Here is a 27,145-nt window from a genome sequence, read left to right as displayed (position 1 = left end):
AAATGGACACTTCTGGCAATTTACACCAACAACACCACGTGAAATGTGCCTCCAGGCTCTCAAGACCACCTGGAGAAGATTCCAGGCACGTGTATTATCCGTTCTTTTCCCATTAAAAACGATAGTCCCATGTAAGTGTTTATTTTTTTAAGCACCCTATCTCTATCTACAGGAAGGTTTTACTATATATACATAGTAAGGTTGCTCTGTATGTATACAGTAAGCAAACACTTGATTTGAAGCTTTTGTGACTGCAGGAATTACTCTTTGGTTCTTGCGGTAAAGTCACGTAGAAAGAAAATAATTTAAATAATAGATTGCAACACAAGCAGTCGTCATCAGATAGAACTAAATTTGAGAGAAAGATAAAACACAGACACGGAAACACACATACAGATACACGAGCACAGAGAGACAACACAGAGACACACAGAGAGACAAACACAACATACACACACAGAGACCAAATGCATCTGTGTCGTGGCCTTAAATAGAGAGGGGGGGGCAGAGAGAGAGGTGGGTCTGCTGGAGCAGAGAAATTGGCATGTCAATGAGAGAGCTGTGTGTAAATCCTCGTTATTATACCTCGAATGTCAGTATACTATTGTAGGCAATCGTAGATGATCGTAGACGACCATTCAATATAGACCAACATAGACAATCGTAAACTATCATAGACCACCGTAGACTGTTGTAAACCACCATTCATCGTAGACCATCATAGACCGCCATTAATCATAGATCATCGTAGACCATTATAGACCATCGCAGATTATCGTAGACCAACATTCATCATAGACCATCATCCATCGAAGACCATCACTTATTATAGACCACCATCCATCGTAAACCATCGTAGACCGCCATTAATCATAGATCATCGTTGACCATCATAGACTATCATAGACCATCATTCTTCATAGAACATCATTCATTGTAGACCATCTTAGACCTACATAGATAATCGTAGACCATCATCCATTCATAGACTATCCTCCATCGTAGGCCAGCGTAGACCACTATTTCTTCTCGTGAAGTTTACCGGATATCCCAAGCCCACCATGTCACTGGAATGCAATCCTGAGTTTAGGTGGGGGGACACGACCCGTGAACACACACACATACTCATCGATTAATAAAGAAAATTGGGCATGGAACGGAGCCACCGCCACCATACAAAACAAGGACACAGGGGATTGGTGGGAGACCTGATTGGAGGGAGAAAATGTCCGATTATCGTGAAGACCAATTTCAAAACTGTAGAAAAAACTCTCAGGCCAAGTCCCTGTGAATACGAGGAGAACAGCCAACTTTCCAATTCATCAGCACATCGACAACGTTCCCCCTGGTCATCGCGTGAAGTCATGCAAGGCCTCCTGTTAGAGCCCGTTGCTCTTACACCCGATGAAGCTTGGGAAGTCGGGTGGAGTTCAACAGAACTCACAAACACCGCGTTATTGTGAACGAGCCAATGCAGAGGGATCCCTTCTGGGGGTTTTGGTGTTCACACGAAGCTGTTCGCGGTCTCACTCTTAGCAGCATCCACCGCAAAAATCAGAGCAGCGGGAGATGCGGATATCCTGATGCACAAATATAAACTTCTGCGGTAGTAGTCGTGACTGTGGTCATCCAGAACAGAGACCATGAGAAACCGTGTAACCACGCAATGCCCCAATTCACAAATACAATGGAGGAGACATCATCACAGCGATACCACCACTCCGCTGCTCCTGATGTGGCTTATCTGGCTCTACCACCTGAATGTGAAATTGTGGTTGGTTGATCTGCATCTACATCAGCAGGCATACGAAAGAAGAAGACCAACACACTCACACTCCTTCACCCACACAACAACCGCCATTCAACACTAAGTGGCGGTGACGTCACCACGACGCTTGTGCCAGGCTATGTGCCTGGCACAAGGCAACGTGTAGTGTCGAACGCCCGCTGGCAGGTGGTCACGGGGCAGACCCAAGTGCCACGGGTCGACTGACTGAGATGACTGGCTGATGCACCACCTGTGCTCCCACCTGTGCCAACTTGCTGTGCTTTAGCCACCCGGCACTCCGCTCGTTGTTGTGAGCATCGCTCCTCCATTCTCCGTTGTTGTTGGAGGGCGATTGCCTCCAACTGCCCGGTAGTGTCCTTCATGAACCTGCTCCACAGAGGCCGATCTTGACACCGCTGGTACCAGTCATCGGCAAGTCCACTCAGCTCCACATCCTCCTGTACCACATCACTCCATTTCATCTCTAGCCCGTACCGCGCCCATTTAGGTAGGCCAGCCTAAATGTTTCTCACTGGTGAAGATGTTCCGTTAGGGAGGTCCACGTTTCGCAAGCATAGAGAAGGGGGGGAATGACCGTGGCCGAGGAAGACCTGAAGCTTCTTGTGGAGCGACAGACCAGGTAGCTTCCGCACAGCATTACACAACCGATGAAAACATAATGCCGCTCGACTGATTCGGAGTGAGACCTCTGCTGTCAAACCGGAGTCAGTCATGAGCACACTGCCCAGGTATGGAACACTCTCCACTATCTCAACAACTGCCCTATCACCAATCGGAAGTTGTGAGGGTGGAGTGTCCGATGGTACAAAATACCCAGGCAGGTATTTAGTTTTGGTGGGGCTGATGGTAAGGCCCCACCTATTAGCGGCTCGCTCCAGGTTCAGCAGCAGCACCTCCAACTCCTCTTCTGAGTGAGCGGCAATTACCAGATCATCGGCATACGTAACATGGTTGACCAATAGGGAGCCATCGCTTGACTGCACCAAGGCATCGATCAGCCTCCCATTGTATATGTACGAGATTGGAATTTCTCCAGTACAGCCATCTAAGGCCTCATGAACTACGTGGTAAAAAATATGTTAAGTAATGTGGGAGCCAGAGGACATCCCTGTCACACCCCAAGGTGAACAGGGAATGGCTCCGACTCCCGGCCACGTAGTTTTACCCGGGTCCGCTCACCATCATGAAGGTCCTTAATGATTATGAGCAGAGGGTCACGGGCTCCATCAGCATGAAGAATAACCCAGAGCCCAAGCCTACTGATGGTATCATAGGCCTTGTCCAGGTCAATAAAGCAGAAGATGTAGATTTTGTCGGAATTCTTTATATGTCTGCTGTAGCAGACGGCCAGAAAATATGGCATCTGTCCAGGACCGCCCTTTCCTGAAACCACATTGGGGCTACGCAAGCCTCTCCTCAACGTATCTAGCAAGGTGATGTTGAATAATCCTTGCCAGGACCTTTTCCAGAACACTGAGGAGTGAGATGCCCCTGTAGTTGTTACAGTCTGTGCGGTCCCCCTTCTTAAAGAGGGGGACCACCAGAGTTATAATGTCATGTAGGGCAGTCTGCCCAAATGCCACCCTCCCTCAGCATTTCGCTTGGGAGATCATCTCTGCCCGGTGCCTTTCCTGGTCTCATACTCTGGATCGCCTTTAATACTTCCTCAACAGATGCACTTCAGCCAGCCACTCACAGGGGGTGACTTCTTCCAATATTTGAGACACTGCAGCCTCAGCAGGGTCATTCCCACTTTGTCCCACGATGTTTTCCATGCCAAGGGATTTCCCCTCCCCCAGGACTTCACAGAAATGCTCAGCAAATCTGCAAACCTGTTCCTGGGGGTTGGAGATTGGATCACCGTTTTCCCCTAATGATGGTAGTAAGTACAGTATGCCCCTGCAGGTTATTTGTTTGATGGATTTAAATAGCGATTTGAGGCAGACTCCATCTCCTCAGCAACCTGCCACCACCACCCATCCTTGCAGCGCCTCACGGCTCTTCGAACCACCGAGCGAAGGCTGCGGTAAGCCTCCTCATTCTCTGACATGGGATGCTGTAGACGATGAGAGTGGGCATGTCGCTTTTTCTCAGCCAGCCTGAACACCTCCTTTGTCAACCAGGGTCTATGGGGAGGTCTGAACCGTGCACCAAAAGCAGCCATTGCAGCAGCATGAGCCACAGTCCTAAACCTCGCCAATTTCCCCTCGACATCAGGAGGAGTGGGGGATAATGCCAATCCCAGCCGCAAGTGATTATGAAATTCTCGCTTGCAACTTTCATCAGCTAGCTGAGACCAGGCCACCTTTGGTTTGAATGGGGTCCTGGGTGTACACCCACCACAGATGACAAGTCGATGGTCAGTGGGCATATCAGCTCCACAGTAGGTCCTGGTGTCAAGGACATTGGCCCGTATCCGCCGTTCCATCACTACGTGGTCCAGCAGATGTTCTTGCTTGGACCCGGCATGCATCTGTAGTGGTGGTATTGACGTGCGCCGACTGTGACAGTGATGGATCACGGGGCGGCGCGGGGTGCGGGGTTGGGCACGCGTTGTGGGCGTGGTGTGGACGGGCGCGCCGGGAGTGACAGATGACGAGGCGGCGCGGAGTGAGTGGTGAGGCACGATGAGATGTGGGAAAAGAGGATCGTAGCCAGCACCCGGCGATTGGTCGAATAAGTGGGTGCTCGCAGCGACGTCCGCAGGTGGGGTATAAAGGGGGACGCGCGAGAGCACTCGGGGAGAGTTACCCAGTTGAAGACCCGAAGACGGAGCTGAAGACCTAGTGAAGCCGAGTAGCTCAGTGGCGTTAGTCGCCGAGTAGCTAAGTGGATGTTGGTCATCCGAGTAGCTCAGTGGCGTTAGTCGCCGAGTAGCTAAGTGGATGTTGGTCATCCGAGTAGCTCAGTGGGCGTTAGTCGCCAAGTAGCTAAGTGGGTGTTTGTCACCCGAGTACTAAGTGGATGTTGGTCATCCGAGTAGCTCAGTGGCGTTAGTCGCCAAGTAGCTAAGAGGATGTTGGTCATCCGAGTAGCTCAGTGGGCGTTAGTCGCCAAGTAGCTAAGTGGGTGTTTGTCACCCGAGTACTAAGTGGAGGTTGGTCATCCGAGTAACTCAGTGGGCGTTAGTCGCCAAGTAGCTAAGTGGGTGTTTGTCACCCGAGTACTAAGTGGATGTTGGTCATCCGAGTAACTCAGTGGGCGTTAGTCGCCAAGTAGCGAAGTGGGTGTTTGTCACCCGAGATACAAAGTAGGTGTTAGTCACCTGTAACCAAGTTTGAGAAAATAAAGAGTGTGTTACCCGTGAAGTCGTCTCCCGTGGAGTTACTACATTACAACTGGCGTCAGAAGTAAACCTGTCTTCAAGAAGTATGGACACAAGGAAGACTACCCGTACCCACGAGCGAGGTCGGGATGACGACGGCGTACCGGGGACACCGACCTCGGGAGTAGAGGACGAGGAGTTGCCGCCGATGCAGCACTTCGCGGTGATGGCCGACGCTCCGCTTGCCTCCGACACCGGCCTCCAGGACGCGCACGAGTTGCTACTCGCCGCCGCCGCTGTCTTGGCCGACATCTCCGTTCCGGCGAGCGGAAAAACGGCTGCGGGGGTCGTGGAGGAAGCGACGGTGGAGGATTCCCGCCAAAGGGCGCTTCGCGCCAAAAGCCTGGAAGTTGCCGCCGTTTTTGGGGGGCCGCCACCGATTGGCGGGAAAGACGGACGCCACGTGGCCGGACACCTCCGCGCAGCGCAGCCCACGTCATCGGCGCACGCCGGAGCCCTCCATTTTGCGCCTGACAACCGAGCCGACATTTTACACAACTCCAGCGGAGCGCGGGAAAATCTATCCGACGTCGACGACGATCGGGTCCTCCAGCAAAGATTGCCCGCGCTGTCGGCGTTCAAGGCGGATGGGGGCGACTGGGGAGCCTTCCAACGAAGGTTCCTCGCTCATCAGGAGATGTCGGGGTGGTCCGACACCACTGCCCTGCGTGCGTTGCCAGCGATGCTTGACGACGACGCGCTTGCAGCCTTCACATCTGCTGCAAGGTCGTCCCGCTCTACGCTCCAGGCCGCACTACACCTGATGGCGAAGGTGTTCGGGCCGCCCTCCACGTGCCGCCACCAGTTCTACGATCGGCGGAAGGTGGCTGGGGAAACGACGCTAGCCTACCGCACGGCACTGCTCGCCTTGGCGGACGCGGCTTTTCCCCGCATGGATAAGGAGGGGAAGGACGCCATGGTGACGGAGCAGCTGCTGGTGTTGGCCCACGAGTTGGGGGTCCCCATCAACGTGGCAGACGAGATGGAGATCTGCTCCCTGGCGATCGCCACGAGCATTCACGCGTACGAGGTCCTCAAACGCAAGCCGGGGGTCGTCTGCAAATGGCCGGGGAATGCGGCACTGGCCGCCACGATCGCCGAACCTCAGCCAGCTGCGGTGCAGGAGCGGGCCTTCGCTGCACCGTGTCCGGGGGAGTGGAGAACGGGAGGTCGTTCGCCCACACGTTCGCCCCGCAAGCTGGAGCAACCGAAACCTACGACGTCCGTCGTCTGCTACAACTGCGGCCTTCGGGGTCACGTCGCAGCCGGGTGCCGGGCCCCGCGTCCGCGCACCGCAGGACCACGTCGGGACGACGACCAGGGCCACAAGTCATCCCAACAAAACCCGGCAAGTCGCGGCACCTCACACGTTCGGTCCACAAACACGGCACATTCGGGTCGCCGCTTCGCGGTGGGGGGTTCGCGGCTGGGTGCCGGGGGTTCAATTCGGCGGGGGGGGTCCGTACGCGGCCCGCAAGCAGTCGAGTGGTCCGAATTGGCCCACAGGATCGTGGCTGCGTCAGCCGGGTCGTCCGTGGTAACGGGGTTCATTGACGGGGTTGAGGTCCGGGTGCTTGTTGACACGGGTGCGTCGGCCACCATCATCTCGGACCTTATTTATAACATCCTTCCCGTCCAAAGTAGACCCCTTCTGCCGGTAGACGTGCCATTTTATGCGGCGAATGGGGGATCCCTGGGGATCATCGGCCAGATTCGGGCGACTATTTGCATTGGGGACATTAAATTAGCGGGCCCTATTTTCGTATCATCATCGCTGGCCGTTCCCCGTTTGCTAGGTACGGACTTTTTGTCAAAAATGCCCATCAAAATTCTTATTGATCAGGCCTGCATAGAGCTTCCGTCAGGTCGGCGGGTTGCCTTCTTGTCGAGCCCTATCAAAGTGCGCACGGTTTGTGCGACGGTGCAGGCGCTGGCGACTCACACTGTACGGGTACCCCCGGGATCGCAAATGTTAGTACCCCTTCGGTTCAGGAAGCCACTCGAGGTGGGTGCGGAGGCACAGGGGGTGCTGTTGGGGCCGTCAAACAGAGCCAGTAAGGGCCTCGACTTAGCGGTTGCTCAAACCATGGTGAGAGGGGACAGTGAGCCGTTCGTAATGGTCCTGAATACGGGGTCGCGGCCGGCCGTAATTGCGCAGGGAACGGTGCTGGCTCACGCCGCGCCGCTGCCCGTTGAGGAACGGCTCGTGGCTCAAGCAGATTTTACTGTCGAGTCGCATCCTCAAAGTGATGAGGGGACTGAGTGGTTGGACTCGCTGTGTGCGGGTTCTGCTAACTTGTCCGGGGTGCAATTGGGAGCATTGAGGGGTTTGCTCATCGAGTTTGCTGACGTGTTCAGCAAACATAAGTACGATATCGGCTGCACTGACCTGTTGCGCCACCACATAGCTACAGGGGACGCGGCCCCTATTCGTCAGAATCCTTTCCGGCTCAGCCCGGCCGAGAAGGAACATGTGCAATCGGCGGTTAATGATATGTTGGCGGCCGATATCATTTCGCCCTCTTCTAGTCCGTGGGGTGCTCCTATTGTCCTAGTAAAGAAACAGGACGGGTCCTTGCGGTTTTGTGTCGATTTCCGCCGCTTAAACAAAATCTCGATGGCGGATGCGTATCCGCTCCCCAGGATGGATGAGTCGCTGGATGCCTTGGCGGGAGCGCAGTTTTTTTCCACACTCGATCTGCTTTCTGGATTTTGGCAATTGCCACTCGATAACGAGTCTAAACCTAAAACTGCTTTCCGCACACCTGGGGGCCTTTTTGAATTCAACCGTTTGCCCATGGGCTTACATTCCGCCCCCGCCACGTTCCAGAGACTCATGGAATTGGTTTTGTCAGGCCTCCAATGGGATACCTGTTTGATTTATCTTGACGATATTATCGTCTTTAGTCGGACTTTCGAGGAGCACCTCCAGCGACTGAGAGCGGTGTTCCTCAGGATGCGTTCCGCTAAGCTAAAATTTAAACCGGCTAAATGTTTTCTGCTTCGGGAATCTGTCAGGTATTTGGGCCATATTGTGAGTCGTTCAGGGATCTCGACGGACCCTGCTAAGACGCATTGCGTCAGCTCATGGCCAACGCCAACCTCGGTCACGGAGGTTCGTAGTTTCATTGGTTTTGCCTCCTATTACCGTCGTTTTGTCAGGCAATTTGCCACCATAGCCAAGCCCCTGCACGCTTTGACGGCTAAGGGTGTGAGGTTTCACTGGGGGGCAGAGGAGGAGGATGCGTTCTGCTCCCTCCGTGACGCTTTGGTGCAGGCTCCCCCCTTGTGTTACCCCGATTTCACACAACCGTTTTTGCTTGACACGGACGCCAGCAATACGGGTATCGGGGGGGTGCTCTCACAGTTGGTCGGGGGGGTTGAACGGGTGGTCGCCTACGGTAGTAGGGTTCTTTCCCCCGCAGAACAACGCTATTGCGTAACTCGTCGTGAATTGTTAGCCATTGTGTTTTTTACACAGCAATTCAGGCCGTATCTTTACGGCCGTCATTTTACGGTCCGGACGGACCATGCGGCTCTACAATACGCTATGCGCGTGGCGCAGCCATCGGGCCAATTGTCCCGATGGTTGGAGGTCCTTCAAGACTACCAATTCACGACGATTTACCGAAAAGGGTTGCGGCACTCAAACGCGGACGCCTTGTCGCGGTTGCCGCCATGCACGGACTGCACATGTTTGTTGGGATCAGCGCGGTGCAAACCCCCGGTCGCCGGCGCCCCGGGAGTTGCGCTCGCCGCCACTGACACCCCGGGAGAGGACGCCCCCACGGGGAGGGATTCGCTGTTGTCGTTGCCCCTCATTGAGTGGGGCCGCCTCCAGATGTCCGACAGCTCCCTACTTACGCTGCGTCGGAAAGTTGGCGCTCCCGAACAAGGGGAGGCGCGGGTCGGTTCCTGGGTGTGCAGACAGGGCCTGTTGATGAGGTGGGACAACATGTCCCGGCGTCACGTGCTCGTGGTGCCTGTTGCTATGCGGGGTAGGATTGTTCTGGCAGCTCATGAACGGCTCATGCATCTGGGTTTTCACAAAACGCTCGCCCTAATCCAGCGAGACTATTATTGGCCGGGGATGGGTAACGACGTGGCGAATATTCTTAAGGGATGCGTAGAGTGCGCCAAAAGGAAACCGCCACCATTGGCGGCTAATCCACCGCTGCAATCCATTCAGGTTTCGCGTATAAACGAATTGGTAGCGTTGGACATCTTGGGGCCCTTTCCGGTTACACCAAGGGGAAATAGGTTCCTGCTGGTTGGCGTGGAATACTTCACCCGATGGCCTATGGCATGGCCGCTCGCCAACCAGTCGGCTGCGGCGGTGGCGGACGCCTTTGTCCAGGGTTATGTGTTGGACAAGGGCGCCCCCGAACGCTTGCTGACGGATCAAGGGAAGAATTTTTCGAGCGTTTTGTTGCGCGAGGTGTGCGACCTGTTGGGTACAAAGAAAGTGCGTACTTCCCCCTACCACCCGCAGACTGACGGGATGGTTGAGCGTCTGAACAGAACGATTACGTCTATGTTGTGCCAACAGGTCTGCGACGATCAGGTTGATTGGGACTTACAGGTGCCGGGGGTACTCGCGGCCTATCGAATGGCCCCTCATGCGGCGACAGGGTTTTCCCCATTTTTTCTTATGTATGGGCGGGAGGCCGATCCGGCCATGGACGTCCAACTGGGGATTTCCCAGCCACGTGCAAAATCTAAATTGGCAGACCACATCAAATTTAATATCGCCAAATTGACTGAAGCGCGGGAGGGGGCAAGGTTGAATTCGCGGTCGCGGCAAATTGCAAACGAGAAATTGCATGAGCGGAGGGTGCATACGCATGATTGGAAACCAGGCGATAAGGCCTGGCTGCATTGTCCACATGCACCGTTGGCTACGTCCCCCAAGTTGTTGAGACCTTGGAGGGGACCGGTGGAAATTGTGCGGGTTGCACGGCCCCAGAGTATACAGATTAAATGGGGGAAACGCCGTTGGTATGTGCACCCCTCCCGACTGAAGCCCTATGCGGCACCGTGTGACCCCGTTCTGTGCCGTGACGACCGGGCGTGTGATGTGACCGTCGACTCGGGGAGGGAGGTGTCGCAGGCTGATCCTCACGTGTCTCCACCTGACCCACCCCCAGGTGCCTCGGGCTTGACGGCTGCTGACCATCGAGAGCCTGAACCCCGGGGCACGCACGAGTCCTCGATGCCTGGCCGATGTCTTCCTGAACCGCCGGCACCACCGGACGTTCAACCGCGTCTGGTGCCGTACGACGGACCGGCAAGGCGGACTCGGGCTAGGTCTCAACAATTTTCATGAGGACGGGTTTTTTTTGTGCTCTACACCGAGCTCGCCCGGTGTTCCCCTCTGCCGGGATAATGTCCCGTTGTAGGGACGCTCGGAAGAAAAGGGGACACTGCACGAGTCGAAAGAAAAAAAAAAAAAAATCCATTTTTTTTTTTTTTGTATACACATTGCTATTGTCACTCGCCGGTTTGTATATATTGTTCTGTTGTCGCGGTGGCATTGGTTGAGGGTTGCGGATGGTGGTGTTCGCGTCGTGTTGTGTTGTTAGCTTAGTTGTTGTTCTTGTTGTTGTGTTGTGTTACGGGGCACACAGGGAGGGTTTGTAATTTTTGTAGCAGCCGGGGCGGCTGCGAGCTACGTGGTAGGGGGTGATGTAGTGGTGGTATTGACGTGCGCCGACTGTGACAGTGATGGATCACGGGGCGGCGCGGGGTGCGGGGTTGGGCACGCGTTGTGGGCGTGGTGTGGACGCGCGCGCCGGGAGTGACAGATGACGAGGCGGCGCGGAGTGAGTGGTGAGGCACGATGAGATGTGGGAAAAGAGGATCGTAGCCAGCACCCGGCGATTGGTCGAATAAGTGGGTGCTCGCAGCGACGTCCGCAGGTGGGGTATAAAGGGGGACGCGCGAGAGCACTCGGGGAGAGTTACCCAGTTGAAGACCCGAAGACGGAGCTGAAGACCTAGTGAAGCCGAGTAGCTCAGTGGCGTTAGTCGCCGAGTAGCTAAGTGGATGTTGGTCATCCGAGTAGCTCAGTGGCGTTAGTCGCCGAGTAGCTAAGTGGATGTTGGTCATCCGAGTAGCTCAGTGGGCGTTAGTCGCCAAGTAGCTAAGTGGGTGTTTGTCACCCGAGTACTAAGTGGATGTTGGTCATCCGAGTAGCTCAGTGGCGTTAGTCGCCAAGTAGCTAAGAGGATGTTGGTCATCCGAGTAGCTCAGTGGGCGTTAGTCGCCAAGTAGCTAAGTGGGTGTTTGTCACCCGAGTACTAAGTGGAGGTTGGTCATCCGAGTAACTCAGTGGGCGTTAGTCGCCAAGTAGCTAAGTGGGTGTTTGTCACCCGAGTACTAAGTGGATGTTGGTCATCCGAGTAACTCAGTGGGCGTTAGTCGCCAAGTAGCGAAGTGGGTGTTTGTCACCCGAGATACAAAGTAGGTGTTAGTCACCTGTAACCAAGTTTGAGAAAATAAAGAGTGTGTTACCCGTGAAGTCGTCTCCCGTGGAGTTACTACATTACACATCCATGATGTTGTGTGAATGTGCCGATGCCGGAACAGCGTGTTGGTTATTACAAGCACATGGGCTGCACAAAAATATAGCAGCCTCCTACCATTGTTATTGAGCTGATCTGGCCCATTTCTTCCAATCACTCAAGAACAGCATCATGACCAACTTGGCCATTGAAGTCGCCCAACTGGATGACTATCCCCAGGGGCCACTTTGGCTAACACCTGTGACAGGAGGTATTAGAAGCCATCTGACTAATCGGCCTTTCCTGCATCTCTACACGGATGTTCGTCTTCGGTGGGGGAATAAGTAACCACGACCACAACTCCTTGCCTCCGGTTGATGGGAAGGCGAGCCCAAAGTAGTAATTATTTTGTTCAGAAGAAGAGCCACTCCCTGTTGTTTGGTGGTCTCCTGCCCCGAGTAGGGAACTGTCCACCCCTCGTGGTGGCAGGAGCCAGAGCCAGTCCACCAGACCTCCTGAATGCCACATAGATCCGGGATGTACCAGTCCAGCTCCTGACAGAAGAGTGGTAGCCTCTTCTCCACAGTGAGCGTTCGAACATTCCACGTGGCCATCCTCATTGGGTTTTTGTTGTTTCTGAAGGAGCCCCCAGGGTAAATATTCAATCTCCTGGCTCCGCCAAATGGTGTTTGGCCAGGAGACGTCATAGACGCCTGTCCCTCCGGGGCCTCCGGCACAAGCTTATTAATTATATATTTTAAACACGGTTTGTGGTAATTAATTAAAGGTGGAGGAGTTACCAGCCCCTAGCACTCCATAAAGCCGCTGTGGTCGTTCCAAACGCCATGAGGGGAATGGCCAATCTAAATTGGCCCTCCCCCCACGGCACTGCCCACCACAGCGTTGCCGTCCGGCACCACGAGGAGGTAGGGGGTTGTTTTTGCCAGACAACCTACACTCACCCACACTCACCCACATTCAGTCACACCCACTCACACCCACCCACACCCATCTACACCCTCCACACTCGCCCACACCCACTCACACCCATCCACCTGAATGTGAAATCGTAGTTGGTTGCTCTGCATCCACATCAGCAGGCGTGCGCAAAAAAAACGAAGTTATAAAGTTACATGCTGCCACTCGCCATTGGTTTCACGGTGACCACGGGGGGAGTAGTATTTTGCAAGTAATGTTGCATTGCGCGTGCGGATTATTGACCTGAAATAATCATCTTATTAAAATGTCGTTACAGTGGGAATAACCTTGTTCCTATAAACATCAAATACAAGGTGCAAGCTACGCAGTATAAAGGTAAGATGTGTGATATTGCGATCATCAAAAGTACAGTAATCATCTGGTTATTCACGAAATTTGCTCTCCGCGGTTTTGGTTATCGGCGAATCGCATGTGGAACTTGACTGCTGCATCGAGAGAGTCGACTTTTTTGGCACTTTGTTATTCTTTTATCCAGAATGGGAAATTTCCACGTAAGTAAAAATGCGTCACAGACGACATCGCACACAAATCGCATCAAAAGTTAAAAATTAAGTCGCCAATGCAGACTTCACACAGCGCTTCGTCAGCGCACCACCCTTGCCCAGATCATTCATCATTTTATAAGAACCAAAACGCAACCTACATCCCCGTGCTCGCCAACAGACGGAAAGTGGTGTTCGCGCACTCGGAACCTGCCAACTTGTTCTTTCGACTCTTTAAAATTGCCAACTTGGCTTGTCCCAGTAAATAATTGGCCGAGCAGCCCTTTCTTGCTGTCGTGGCGGGAAAAAATTTTTATCCCAAAATTAACAGAGATATGTAGAAAACTAGTAGGGACATCTTGCTGAGGATTGCGTGTAATTTTACAAACAGGAGGGTGAGCCTTGGACAGCGGGCAAACCACGTGAGACATGTTATGGGACCTCCCTTGCCAGTATCAACATATAAGAATAGGTTTAACCCTTTCTGCCAATAAAACGGGGGGTGCTAAGACGTCAAAACACCAAACAGGAACCTTCTGCAAGTAATCATGTACATAATTGACCACACACGGTACTTGTGGTGAATATGCATACGAAAAAAACATCGCATGTTCGCCACAACTACCACATGTGGTTAATGCAGTAACCTGATTCTTTGCAAAAGGTCTCTGTTTGGTGTTTTAAGATCTTAACACCCCCTGTTTTATTGCTACAAAGAGTAAAACCGATTCATATATTTGAAAAACTTTGTGTTGCATGTTCAATAGGTTTTTGTTTGGTGTGTTATCATTTTAACACCCTTTGTTTTATTTACAGAAAGGGTAAAACCTGTTCTTATACGTGAGACACGGTTTCCCTGCTGTCACAACATGGGCAAAGCTTGCACGCCTCCTCGTCGATGTGTTTCAATAGCAAACCGAATGTAGCAATGCCATGCGCCACTCTCCACTGCAAATCCCCAACCCTCTTGAGTGTGGATACCTTATACACGGCCCTCCATGCCGGGAAGCGAGTCTCTGGCAGAGGGAGATGCTCCCTCTATTCCGTGCCACACAATTCTTGTAAAGGTTCAAAGCTGTAAACCTTGACGTGCAATAGTCAGAGCTCGACTTTTGTGGCGTCTTTAAAACAATTTGACGTAGAAGACGGCTAAACCGCAAGAGTTTGTTTCCAGTTCTCTGAGTCCTACAGATCGCTGGACCTACAACTAGCATGGGAATGTTGCGGTCATCAATCAATTTTTCCATGACTGCCACGCCTTGTTACGGTAAGACTGACTAGATTTTTGCAGAGAGTCTCTCCACGAACCGTACGGAGTGTAGCTTCAAAAGCGGCATCGGGCACTCTGCAGATTCCCACATTTAATTATTTTAGTTGAGCGGGTCTTTAACCTTGGCGATTCCATCGTCCAAAAAACTCGAAACCAAGTCGCTCAAGTTAAAAGATTCCACCCTGGATATGGTGGTTAAGTAACAGAGGCTCCGCTACAATGCCATTACAACTCCCTCCATTTCACTCAAGCCGCAGCAATCACCATACATTAAAACTACTTTTATAAAATGGCGATAGCCCCCCCCCCTACCGTCTATCTTCCCCATGTCAATTAAAAGCCACTGGAAGTCGTGACGCAGACTGCCACCATCATTTTGGAAAATAAAAAGAGCAGAACGCCCTTCAATAGAGGGGACTGTTCTGCATACTGGAGCCTGTGCAATAGTTTTAGCCTGAAGGCAGCTACCCTGCTGGCCAGGTATACCATCTCCCTTCCCACCCCCACTCAGCGGGAGATGCAGCACCGCCTTTCCTGAGTCAATGCAGACTATCCCAGAAGAAGTAAACTGCCAGGGTCTGCACTGAGTATAGTAACGAGTGTGAGGGCTCCAACACACGAGCCAATGCCACGAAGTGGAGGCCACGAGTGTGTTTCTGATTAACACTCGGCCCTCTAAAGGAGAGTAGTGTGAGAAGTGGCATCCACTTCTTCAGCCTCTCCACCACTCTCCAAGACACCCATCCCAATTCCATGATGCGAAATCAGCATTACCCCAAAGACACCCACGTGTGTTCACGTTTAACGCCAGGAGGCAGAAGTGGAGGTGGCGGGGTGGGGGTGAGAGAGAGAGTGAGAGACAGGTGAGAGAGAGAGAGTTGAGTGAGAGAGCGAGAGAGAGAGGTGAGAGAGGTGAGTGATAGCAAGAGGTGAGAGTGAGAGAGGTGAGTGAGCGAGAAACAGGTCAGAGAGAGAGAGGAGAGATACATAGGTGAGTGAGAGGTGAGAGAGAAGAGACTGACTTTTAAACCTCGTTTATTGTTGTCAGCAGCAACAGCACTGGAGCCGGTTTCGATTCGAAACACAGTCACCAGCAACAAATAACCCAATACAATAAAAAGCACGCGCTGCAGCACGTGGCACTGGACGTTCCCTGCATAACACAAAAACGTCACATGGTGGTCATCGTGCATGCCACGCCCGACGACCGAGTGCGTTCGAAGGTGAAAAGTACGGTGCCGTTTACGCCGGTACAGAGGACTTTTACGGCCCTCAAGCATTCGAAGAAGATGCTCGCATCACCGGAGCCACGCATTGAGCAGGCCCCTGAACACTGGCACCACAGAGCAGCCATCAGTGTTGCCTGGAGCATCTTTTTCCTCGTCTTGTACACCGCCATCTTCGCTTGGGCGCAGATGGATTGGCGAGATGGTGGCACTTGTTAGCCAGGTAAGGCACCCAATATATGAAGCTGCTGTTGTAGAAGGGCACCCCCACTCTCCTGAAAATCGTCCCTAAATGGTGGAACACTGGGTTGAGCTGCTGACAGTGTAAGTACTGGTGGGGCAGACCCCCCCCTGGAACCGCAGAAAGTGCACAAGTTTGCTACCCCCAGGGAGATTCGGCTGAGCCACACGGCCGATGACAACATCCAGTATGCCAATCCCCACTGAAGATTACCGCAGTGTTTGGCTACGGCAGACTTGAACATTTGTTTCCACTGGGGGGCAGCCACAATGAGGGGGGAAAAATTATCTCTCCATTTTGTTTCCAGTAGGATGGCCAGGTTCCGAGAATGCAGTGCCTTGACACAGCACATGTTGAGCACATTCTTTGGGGCGCTCTTCAGGGGCATGTTCCTGCAGCCTCAGAGCTTCAGTAGCTTCCCGGAGTCGCTGTGGTCAGGGGGCTGCATGCAGGAGAAGTGCAACTCTGGGAAGGAGGAGGAGGGGGGGGGCTGCAACTGTCCTCCGGCGCCTCCAGCTTCAGGCGCAGCTCCTGCATGGCGCTGAGCACATCTCGCAGCAGTTTCTCCCTAGCGAGCATGGAGCGGAATCCCGTGGTGCTGCGGACTTCGACTGGTGGCCCTGCACGAGGTCGAAGACTTTCCACAGCCCTACTGATGTGAAGTGTAGAGCCAGAGTCCTCTCTCCTCTGATCCCCTGGAAGAGGCCGTTGCAGAACAAGGGCTCGTTCAGGAAATGTGTGAGGTCATAGTGCGCGAGCATTCTGCTCCACTCAAAACTGACATGCGTCCAAAAGGCTTTGATAATAACCTGGCAATAACTTGGCAGCCTCGTGTAGTCGACCAGGCTCAGGTCCAATAGGAAGAGCTCCTTTCTGTACTCTAGATACCCCCTGCATTTCTCAGCAGGGTGAGTGCCGGCAACTTCCAGGGTAGCTCCACCCAATCATACAGCAGCCGCCTCACGGCCATGAGCCTGAAGCTCATGACCCTGGCAGCGAAGTCCACAAGACCATGGCCACCCTCACCCACAGAGAACTCCCGACTTGAGCCAGTACTTTCCATGCCAGATGAAGTGCGTGAGTGAGCGGTTCACTCGAGTGAGTAGCCCGACAGGAGGCTGGAGGGCCTTGGTCTTGTGTCACAGCACGGATGCTGCCAGGTTGGTAGCGACGAGCACTCGGCCCCTAAAGAACATCTGCGGAGTGAGGCGTGCCCATGCCAGTAATTTGGCCTCAATTTTGTCGGTCAGCTCAGTCCAGATGTTCAGAGCAATGCGTGGTTTCCTCAAGTAGCCCCTAGGTACTTGACTGCGTCAGCCTCCTGGGAGGAGCACAGAGCGTATACCGCATCGCGACCCCAAACACAGGGCCTCGCACTTGGCCCAATTGACCCTGGTGGAGGAGGCCTTCTCATACACTGCAGCCTTCTCGTACACTACAACCGCCTTGAAAAGCGCGGAGACGTCATGTGTGTTGTTGAGCATGACACATATGCCGTCTGTGAAGGCTGAGAGCCTGACAACCGCGTTCTCAGGTCCTGGGACACTGAGGCCAGACAGATTTTGTCTCAGGTGGCATAGGAGCAGCTTAATGATCAGGGTGTACAGCAGCCCCGAGAGGGGGCATCCCTGTTTGACCCCGCCTCATCACAGGGAAAGGGGTGACAAACCACTGGTTTATCTTCATGAGGCTGGATGTGTCCGTGTACAGGAGCCTAATGTGCGAGATGAATGCCTGGCTGAAGCCGAGTGACGTTAGGAGTTTATCCAGGTACTCATGGCTCACCCGGTCGAGTTTTCCAGAGGGACTGGCGTTGTTTCTCATCTGGAAGAAACCTTCGTCTACGTTCTACCAAGTCTCCAACACGTGAACCTGGACCTGAGTTGTGGTCCGGTCCGTTGTAGCTATTTATATTGTAATTAGTGTAGTTAGCCTGGTGGTCACCACCATAGGTTGTTATTCTGTTAAGGGGCAGTTACCCCGTGTGTTGGTGTTGGTGTTAATAAATGTGGTGCCTTCAAGAGTACGTCTGTGACTCAGTTGAACTCACTACAACTTGTGTCGGAAGTGGCCAAACGTTATTTTTTTATTTATCTAGCCGAGTTAGGTTATCTTTCCGCAAAGCAGACTACATACCACGAGGACGACGAAGTTATCCCGCCAACGGGGAACCTCCGTGGCGCAGCGCGCGCAAGTGGCCACCATTTTGATAACAGAGCGGAGCGAAGAGCCCGCCAAATCTGAGACTGCATTGAACTCGCCTGTGCACATTCCATCTTTCAGTCGACGACTGCCCTTTGTTAAATAATTTACAGCCGCCGGAGAGGACTAGGTGGCGGGGTGGACAGAGATGGAGGCGCTGAGAGGGCTGCCCGCCGCTCCTGATGACGACACGTTGGCGGCGTTTGTCACCATCCCGCCGTCGGAGAGGGCCACGTTACATCACGCCTTTGCGCAAATGGCCGCAATCTACGAACCACCGTCAAATGTGCGCCATAAGTTCATTGCGTAGAGGAGTGGGGAGGCCGAGACGCCCCTCACCTTCCATAGCGCACTATTTGCACTAGCAAAGGCTGCTTTCTTGATGATGGACCACGACAAATTCGATTCGCTGGTCCTCGAGAGATTACTGACGTTGACAAAGGACCTCAACATCATCCTGCCGGCTGTCGATGAAGACAACTTGTCTTCTCTCAAGGTTGCAAGATGCATCCAGGCGCACCTGCTCTTGCAATGGCATAAGGGGTTTGCGGCGTGTACCGCACCTTGTGAGGCACGGGATACACCCGAAGATGTGGAGCCCATCCAAGCCTGTGCTTCAACTCAAGGCGGAAGCTCGTGGGGGGACGAGATGAACAACAACGACGGCGGAAGACCTCTCCTCGTCCTGGGAGAGGGTTCGTCGTGTGCTGCAACTGAGGCCTGCCAGGACACGTCTCGTCGGGCTGCCGAGTACCGCGACGACGCCTCCCCCGCCTGACCATCCTCCACTATACCCGAAGGTGCCACATGTTTAATGTACCCCAACCCGCCACCTGCACTGTCTCCACTGGATTCAGGAGAGGAGAGCCCATCTGCCTGGACGACTGCTCTTTGTGAGGAGCCGGGTTCGACGGGACATTTTCAAATTCCCCCCAGGACCTCCATAGAGAGAGCCCACCTCCCCTGTAGGCCCTGCCTATTCGGTTTTTGTGATCCCCATACACACATGCTCCTACACCGTCAGTTGGTTGTTGCACTCGGCATGCGGTATTGGTTATTAGCTGAACCTACCCATTATTGTGCTTGCGGGTGTTGTTACATGGTGAGGGTGGGAGATGCTGGTTATGGAGCGGGTCCTGAGGATTTCGCGTTTAACTGCATTTTATTATTTTTCTCTCTCTCTCTTCCCTTGTTTTTGCTTATTGTTGTTCTGTATTTCTGTCCCTTTCCCCCGTTAGTTACTGTATATTTGTAGATTATGTATATATTGTATAGAGGTGTTTGGGTATTTGTTGATGCACACATAGGGGTTGTCTGTTTGTTCGTTCTGTCCGTTTTGAAGGGGGAGTTGACAGCCGGGACAGCTTAGTGCTACGAAGGGAGGGGTGATGTAGTGACATCGCGGGATGTCACTGTGCTGTGGCGGCCCTAGAAAGGCACGGCTTGCGATGTAAGCACATCGCAGACACCACTATGATGTGGGTGTAGTACCGGCCCTAGAGGGGCTTGGTGAGCGCTGGTTGATAGTGCTAGGTGGCACCACGCTTGGCATGCAGTGCCAACCCTACAGGATAAGGTGTGGGTGTGCCAGGGTTACTAAAGGCCATGGCACCCTGGTTGACCCAAGAGGACACGTGACCGGTTAAGTCTACGGGGGGGCGCCAAGTGGGGGCTAGGGGTGGTCACGTGGTCCGGGTCCAGATCCTGCTCGAGGATTCTGGGAGGTGGTCGTGGCCAAGGGCGGAGCCAGCCACGCCGCAGAGAATATAAGCCGGGTCCCCCAGAGGGACCGGCGTTGTTGTTCATCTGGAAGAAACCTTCGTCTACGTTCTACCGTTGTAGCTAGTTACGGTATAATTAGTGTAGTTAGCGTGGTGGTCACTACCATAGGTTGTTATTCTGTTAAGGGGCAGTTACCCCGTGTGTTGGTGTTGAATAAATGTGCTGCCTCCAAGAGCACTTCTGCGACTCAGTTGAACTCACTACAGGTGTATTAATCGCGAATCAATCTCCCCTGACCTGGAACCCGAGGTGCATCCATGGTTAGAGGCTCATCACCATCACTCCGAAGATCTGAGTCAAGAGACCTATACAGGGAGCGAGTGGAGGAGGCCTAAAACAGGGACTGCTCCGGGAGGCTGAGAGGCTGCACCGAATCCAGCTGCTGTGGCTCCGATATTGCAGTCATGGGCTTAGGGGCCTCATCCACAGCATCTAGGCCAAGAACAGCCCTCTTCACACGTCCCTCATTTCGGCCATACCTCACGCTCCACAGTTTCCATGCCCACAGTCATGACATCCTGCCCTCCGACTTCAAATCAGGCAGGGAGGTGGACAGTGAGTCCTGGCCCGGCACAGCTACAGGCCCAATAACTGTTCCCGTCTCATCCTGAGACAATGTCCCTACCTTATCTCGTCTCGCCGGTCCAGCTTCAGCCTCAGAGAGGCAGGCATCCCCACACACTCGGTTTCCTCAGCTGCTGCATCAGCCTCAGAAGCACGGCTTGTCTCAGCCCCAAGCTCGCAAGTTTAGGGCAGGCCCTGACCAGGTGTTCCACAGTCCCATAGCTAAAACACTTTACAGTGTCAGTCATGGCAAAGACTGTGTAATTACATTCACCAACGGTGAATTTCAACTGAAGGTTTCGAGTTTTTTTGTGGCCATGTGAGGATCGTGAAGACCTGCCTCCTGAAGAACATCACATACCTCAGCTCTGACACCTTGCATCCCAGGGGAATCATTCTCATCTCAGAGACACTTTTTTCCGTAACGAAATATATAGATTAAAATGTCCACATCATTGGAAAATGGGTGGTTAAATTGGACAAGACTTTTTTTTCAGCCGGAGCAGACAGAGGCGAAGCAAACACCATTGAGCTCAAAGCCCTGCTCCACCATCAGTGGTGACTCGCTACTAAAAAAAACAACAATAACTTTGATCATGCTGGATGGTGATTTAAGATTCTGAAAACCAACAACTATCCCAATTACCAATATGCTGTTCTCGACAGAAACGCTTTGGCTCGGTAACTACCTTCAAGCCATGACTCCTGCTCAGGCCCACACATTTTTTGTTTGCCAAGTTTGGAGACAGGCGTGCCCCAGTTGAGCAGGCCTGCCCCAAATGGGGCACGCCTTACAAAGGAAAACAAATGAAAAAACTAAAATGAAAACGATATTTTAGTACAGAATAGAAAAATGATGTAGAAAAATTAGAATGTGAAAAAACTAGGTTGAACAAAGAAAAACTAAATATTCTCGGAGCTCACACTAGCAGCCACGCTCGGTTTACTCACTCCCAGCATGCACCAGGAGAGAGAGAGGCAAAAACTCAAAATATACAGCAGGTGTCATGGTCGGGATAGAACCCACAATCCCCTGCGCGCCAGGCGAGGTAATTAACATCTCCTAGCCACAAGAAAATTACGAGCTTACAGCAGGCGTCAGGTCGGGATCGAACCCACAATCCCTTGCGTGCCAAGCGAGGTAGTTAAGATATCCTAGCCAACGTGATGATGATGAGAGAGAGAGTCATGCAAACTAGATATATACAGCAGCAGGCATCGTCAGGGTCGGGACCGAGCACACGACCTCCTGTATAGCAGGCGAGGTAGTTAACATCACCTAGCCACCGTGGTGATGAGAGAGCGAGGCAGATTCAAAATATACAGCAGGTGTCAGGGTCAGGATCGAACCCATGACCTGCATACCAGGCGAGGTAGTTAACATCTGCTAGCCACCATGGTGATAAGAGAGACACTGACTCCAAATACACAACAGCAGGCATCAGGGTCAGGATCGAACCCACTACCTCCTGCATACCAGGTGAGGTAATTATCATCTCCTAGCCACGTGAAAACTACAAGTATAAAGCGGGTGTCAGGTCGGGATCGAATCCACGACCTCCTGCATACCAGGCAAGGTAGTTAACATCTAGCCAGATGCAAACTACAAATATACAGGAGCAGACATTAGGGTCGTGATCGAACCCACTATCTCCTTCATACCAGGCGAGGTAATAAACATATCCTAACCACATGCAAACTACAAATATAAAGCAGCAGGTGTCAAGGTCAGGATTGAACCCACGACCTCTCGCATACCAGGCGAGGTAATTGACATCTCCTAGCCACATGCAAACTACAAATATAAAGCAGCAGGTGTCAGGGTCAGGATTGAACCCACGACTTCTTGCATACCAGGCGAGGTAATTAACATCTCCTAGCCACATGCAAACTACAAATATAAAGCAGCAGGTCTCAGGGTCAGGATTGAACCCACGACCTCTTGCATACCAGGCGAGGTAATTAACATCTCCTAGCCACATGCAAACTACAAATATAAAGCAGCACGTGTCAGGGCCAGGATTGAACCCACGACCTCTTGCATACCAGGTTGACGATTGCCTTCCGGGGGACAGGAGCTCCGCAAGAAATGCCCCTGAAGACTTGTTTGCCCGGGTTGGGCACGCCGAGACCCAGCGGCTTCTACCTGCAGGGTGTTTGGCGGTCCACCGTGTGCAGTGCGAGGAGCTTCGACACCCCAGCGAAGGTCACCGACTGCCTGCGGCACAGGGAGGTGTACCTGTTCGGAGACTCCACCATCAGGCAATATATGGAGTACCTGGAGACGTTCGTCACAGGTAAAGGGGCGGCGGGGGGCACCGCCGATGGCGATCGCCATCGTTTCGCCGTTGTTATTCACGATAAAAATTAGTTTGTTTCTGGGGGGTTAGATTGTGAAGTGTGTGTGTCGTTAGAACCACAGTCGCCACCACCCCCGAAGCAGCCAATCGGTAAGGAGGTTTGTCACGTAAGCAAAACGTGGTGCCAATTAGTTACTAGTTCAACACTAACTCGGTTGTGTGTTGGAGAGTAACCCCACTGCATCATTTATAATTAGAGTGTAGTTTATATTAGTGTAGTGTGTAGTTTATTGTATTGTGTAGTGCAATGTATAGCAGTGTAGTGTATAGTGTAGTATGTAGTGTAATATACTAGTTCAGCACTAACCAGTTATGTGTTGGAGAGTAAACCCACTTTAACATTTACAATTGGAGTACCGTGACATTTCGCTGGTGATTAAAACTAACTTCATTGGGCGATTTACCAGAATTGTAAATTTTGGTATTCGCCCCGTTCTTAGAGCGCGAGGCTATCATGACGGAGCTCTGTTTGAATGTCCTGAAAATGCACTGTTTGTGGGAATCATAATCACTACTGATAGCATCAATACAAGATGTTGACTCTCTCGCCTGGTATGCAGGAGGTTCGTGGGTTCGATCCCAACCCTGACGCCTGCTGTATATTTGGAGTTTACGTATTCTCCTGATGGTCACGTTGATTTTTCTCCGGGTCCTCCGGTTTTCCTTCCTCTTTTGGAAACATGCGTTCAGAGTTTTTGGCTACTGCTATAAATTTCCACTTAAACACATTCCTGCGGAGGGAGCTGGTAGGAACGTTGGGTTGCTCGGTCAATGGCCAGGGTCAACAGCGGCGTGGTGTATTCCGCATATATGCCCGACTGTGAGGGCGGGCACAAGCCGGCGTGAGTAGGTTAAACGTTGAGTTTTATAAGGGCACCACGGGGTGACCAGCCCCACCCCTCCCACCCCCCACCCAGCCTCACCCTCCCCACCCAGCCCCTCCCCACCCTCCCCACCCAGCCCCTCCCCACCCTCCCCACCCAGCCCTTCCCCACCCTCTCCTCCCCAACCTGCCCCACCCTACCCACCCAGCCCCTCCACACCCTCCCCTCCCCACCCAGCCCCTCCCTCCCCACGCAGCCCATCCCTGCACGACGGACGGACACAATAATCCCCTGTGGGCTGGTGTAACCAGGAGGTTCCTACCAGTATAAGCAACCTCGTTGAGCTATAATTTTTGGCCAGGTTACTTCTGATTAGGATCAAAATCGCTCGGTGGGCCTTAACTGGCAAAATTCAAATAGCCAAAAGAGTAATACGTGAATCAAATGAATCTTCATCATATGCCTGATCGATGCACTGCAGAACATCTACTGTAGTGGCGATGCAATCTTAATATGCGGAGCGTGCTGAGGTTATTCACTGTGTCCGTGCCTATGCAGCTTTGAAACGTGTCGACTTTTACAAATCCGGACGGCACCAACCGAAGTTGGCAATCGACGCGAGAAACAACATCACGCTCGCTTGGTTCTGCCACGCCTACCCATTGGTCACGGCGTCATACACCCTCAAGGAAGACGTCCAGCACATCGCCCGTCGCATCGACGGGATGTCCGGCGGGAGCCGCGTGGCAGTGGGCATCAGCCTGGGGGCTCACTTCACCCCCTTCCCTCTGGAGGTTTTCCGCACGCGAATGCGGAACATTGGCGGGGCCGTTAGGAGGCTGCTGCGGAGAAGCCCCGAGACCAGGGTCATCGTCAAGTTGGCAAACACGCGCGACGCCGACAACCTCGAGATATTCAACAACTGGAGCACGTTCAGGGTGAATGAAATCACCCTGGACGCGTTCCGCGGTGCGGACGTGGCTTTTGTCGACGCGTGGGATATGACCGCATCGGTTAACTCGGCTCAAATCCACCCCAGCAAGGCGATAGTGAAGAGTCAAGTCGATCTGTTTCTGTCGTACATTTGTTAGATTTTTCTTGCGCCGCGGTTTTTTGTTCTCTCCCTATGAATGACAAATCGAACAAATTCCGATTTTTTTTATCTTTCAACTTCCATGGTGAAATCGTTACCCTGCTACCCGAGAGGACGTGGCTGTTTGATTGTGTTTGTGTGGTGAAATGTGATTCGTGGTGAATGGCGGGTATTGGTTGAACTTCTTTTGCACCGTACGTAGCAAACCGTGGCTAGTCGGAGGTGCGGGGAAGGACAACAAACTAAAAATAACAACAATAAGCAGATTCGGTTTAACATATAGGCTTTCGTGACCAATATTATTCATAATTAAGGTTTTTGGGTTAGATCGCATAGGTATCAATGTTGTGTCGTAACCCTCCACCACCCGGCACAGCCAGTAAGGTTTGTGAAGCGTTCCAAATTTTTGTATTCAGATTGTAAAAATATTTGGCATTTAGTTTAACACATATGCTCTCGCGACCAATATTATCCATGATAGAGTTGTTTTTCGTTAGATCACGATCTGACACAAAAACCTCTATGATGCATTTGGGATTTATTTTCTAGCCCACCGGTGGGCTGAAGTAGTACACTAATGGGCTCGTTGTTTACGTGACGAACCTTACTGGCTGGGTCGGGTGATGGAGGGTTATGACACATTCATACTTACGCAATATAACCCCAAAACCTTTATTAATAATAATCAGATTGTGTATGTAGCCAGTCCACCCTGTCCCGTCTCCTGCCATTGGAAATCCGGTCAAGGGGGGGCGGGGAGAACAGGTTGGGGGGGGGGAACAGTAAAACACTTCCTTTAAAGAGTCCCCTTCAGAAGGGCAAATTGTGTATCTGCAACAGTGATCAGAGACACCCTCAATGTCACAACAACATCGCAGCTGAATTGCATGGGCACGAAATCCGCCCAAATCTCAATTACGATGACAGCCGCTTATCATATTTAACAACATTTTAACGTACATATTATTTCAAAAACATTTAAAAAAGAACATGTCGAACATCTACCCAACACATCTGTCGCACCTCCTACAGCCACTGCTAATGCGGCATAAACGAAACAATGCGTGCTTACATCATGAATAATACACAAATCCTAATTTTAATCAAATTAAAGTAACATTTAAATTGGAGAAATAATATGTTAATGGAAATAAACATACAAAACAAGTAGTCTTTCTTATACTGGAATAGGGAACGTAACGTCTGCAAGAACCCCTGTCAAACCCTATGGTTTATCCCGTGTTCTTGTACATGGAAATTGAGTTGTCAGGTCCATAGGGCGTACAGCCGTTTCAATACACGCAAACAAAATAAAAATGTGTCTTTGTTTGTGTTTCTCCCTTGTGATGGAACTTTGCAGGATGAACTTTGAGATTTAGAATGAGGTCTGAATTGGTCTGTAAAAAGGTAGGGCACTGATAAGGGATTGACAGGTATTACAGACCAATTCAGACCTTATTGGTCACCCCGTGCCCCTTATACATATCACCGTTCATCCTACAAATTCCCATCACGAGGGATAAACACTTAAAAATAGACACAATTATCATTTTTGTTGCCCTATTGAAATGTATGTACGCCGTATGGACCTGAAAACTCAATTTCCCTGTACGTGGTAAACCGTATGGGTTGACAGGTATGGGTGACTCTGTGTGGTGAGTGTGTGGTTCTCTGTTTCATGAGTCGATAGGTCTGTGTGGTGAGTCTGTGGTTTTCTGTGTGGTGAATCTGTCAGTCTTTGTGTGGTAAGTGTGTGGGTCTCTGTGTGGTGAGTCTATGGTTTTCTGTGTGGAGAGTCTGTGGGTCTGTGTGGTGAGTCTATGGTTTTCTGTGTGATGAGTCTGTGGGTCTCTGTGTGGTGAGTTTGGGGTCTCTCTGTTGAGTCTGTGGGAGTCTGATTGGTGAGTCTGTGGATCTCGGTTGGGCGAGTCTGTGATGTGGCGGTGAAACCTCATCACATATTAGTGTGGCGGTGAAACCTCGTCACGTATCAGTGGGGCGTTGAAATCTCAACTTGTATCAGTGTGGTGGTGAAACCTCATTGTGCATCGGTGCTGCAGTAAAACCTCGTCACGTATCAGTATGGTGCAGTACAGGGTAGTGTAGTGCAGTGCAGGGTAGTGTAGTGCAGGGTAGTGTAGTGCAGTGCAGGGTAGTGCAGTGCAGGGTAGTGTAGTGCAGTGCAGGGTAGTGTAGTGCAGGGTAGTGCAGGGTAGTGTAGTGCAGTGCAGGGTAGTTTAGTGCAGGGTAGTGTAGTGCAGTGCAGGGTAGTGCAGTGTAGTGCAGGGTAGTGCAGTGCAGGGTAGTGTAGTGCAGGGTAGTGTAGTGCAGGGTAGTATAGTGCAGGGTAGTGCAGTGCAGGGTAGTATAGTGCAGGGTAATGTAGGGTAGTGTAGTGCAGTGCAGGGTAGTGCAGTGCAGGGTAGTGCAGTGCAGGGTGGTGCAGGGTAGTGTAGTGCAGGGTAGTGTAGTGCAGGGTAGTGCA

At 52.1% G+C, this 27,145-nt stretch overlaps 1 protein-coding gene and 1 pseudogene across 1 annotated transcript in view; both read left to right on the top strand.

Annotated features, from left to right (window-relative positions):
• The window catches only part of LOC144943551 (NXPE family member 4-like), a 30,935-nt gene extending 6,277 nt beyond the window's left edge, over nucleotides 1-24,658 (top strand). The window contains 3 exon segments of the mRNA XM_078871124.1: nucleotides 12,873-12,931; nucleotides 22,459-22,680; nucleotides 24,126-24,658. Coding sequence (XP_078727250.1) covers nucleotides 12,873-12,931; nucleotides 22,459-22,680; nucleotides 24,126-24,658 — 814 coding nt within the window.
• LOC144943396 (indian hedgehog protein-like) overlaps nucleotides 1-27,145 on the top strand; it is a 120,354-nt pseudogene that overhangs the window by 66,318 nt on the left and 26,891 nt on the right.

This window comes from Lampetra fluviatilis, chromosome 31 (assembly GCF_964198595.1).
Source record: "Lampetra fluviatilis chromosome 31, kcLamFluv1.1, whole genome shotgun sequence".
In the NCBI taxonomy this organism is placed as follows: domain Eukaryota; kingdom Metazoa; phylum Chordata; class Hyperoartia; order Petromyzontiformes; family Petromyzontidae; genus Lampetra; species Lampetra fluviatilis.
The sequence above is the reverse complement of the archived record's forward strand: the minus strand, read 5'-3'. Positions and strand labels throughout refer to the sequence as shown.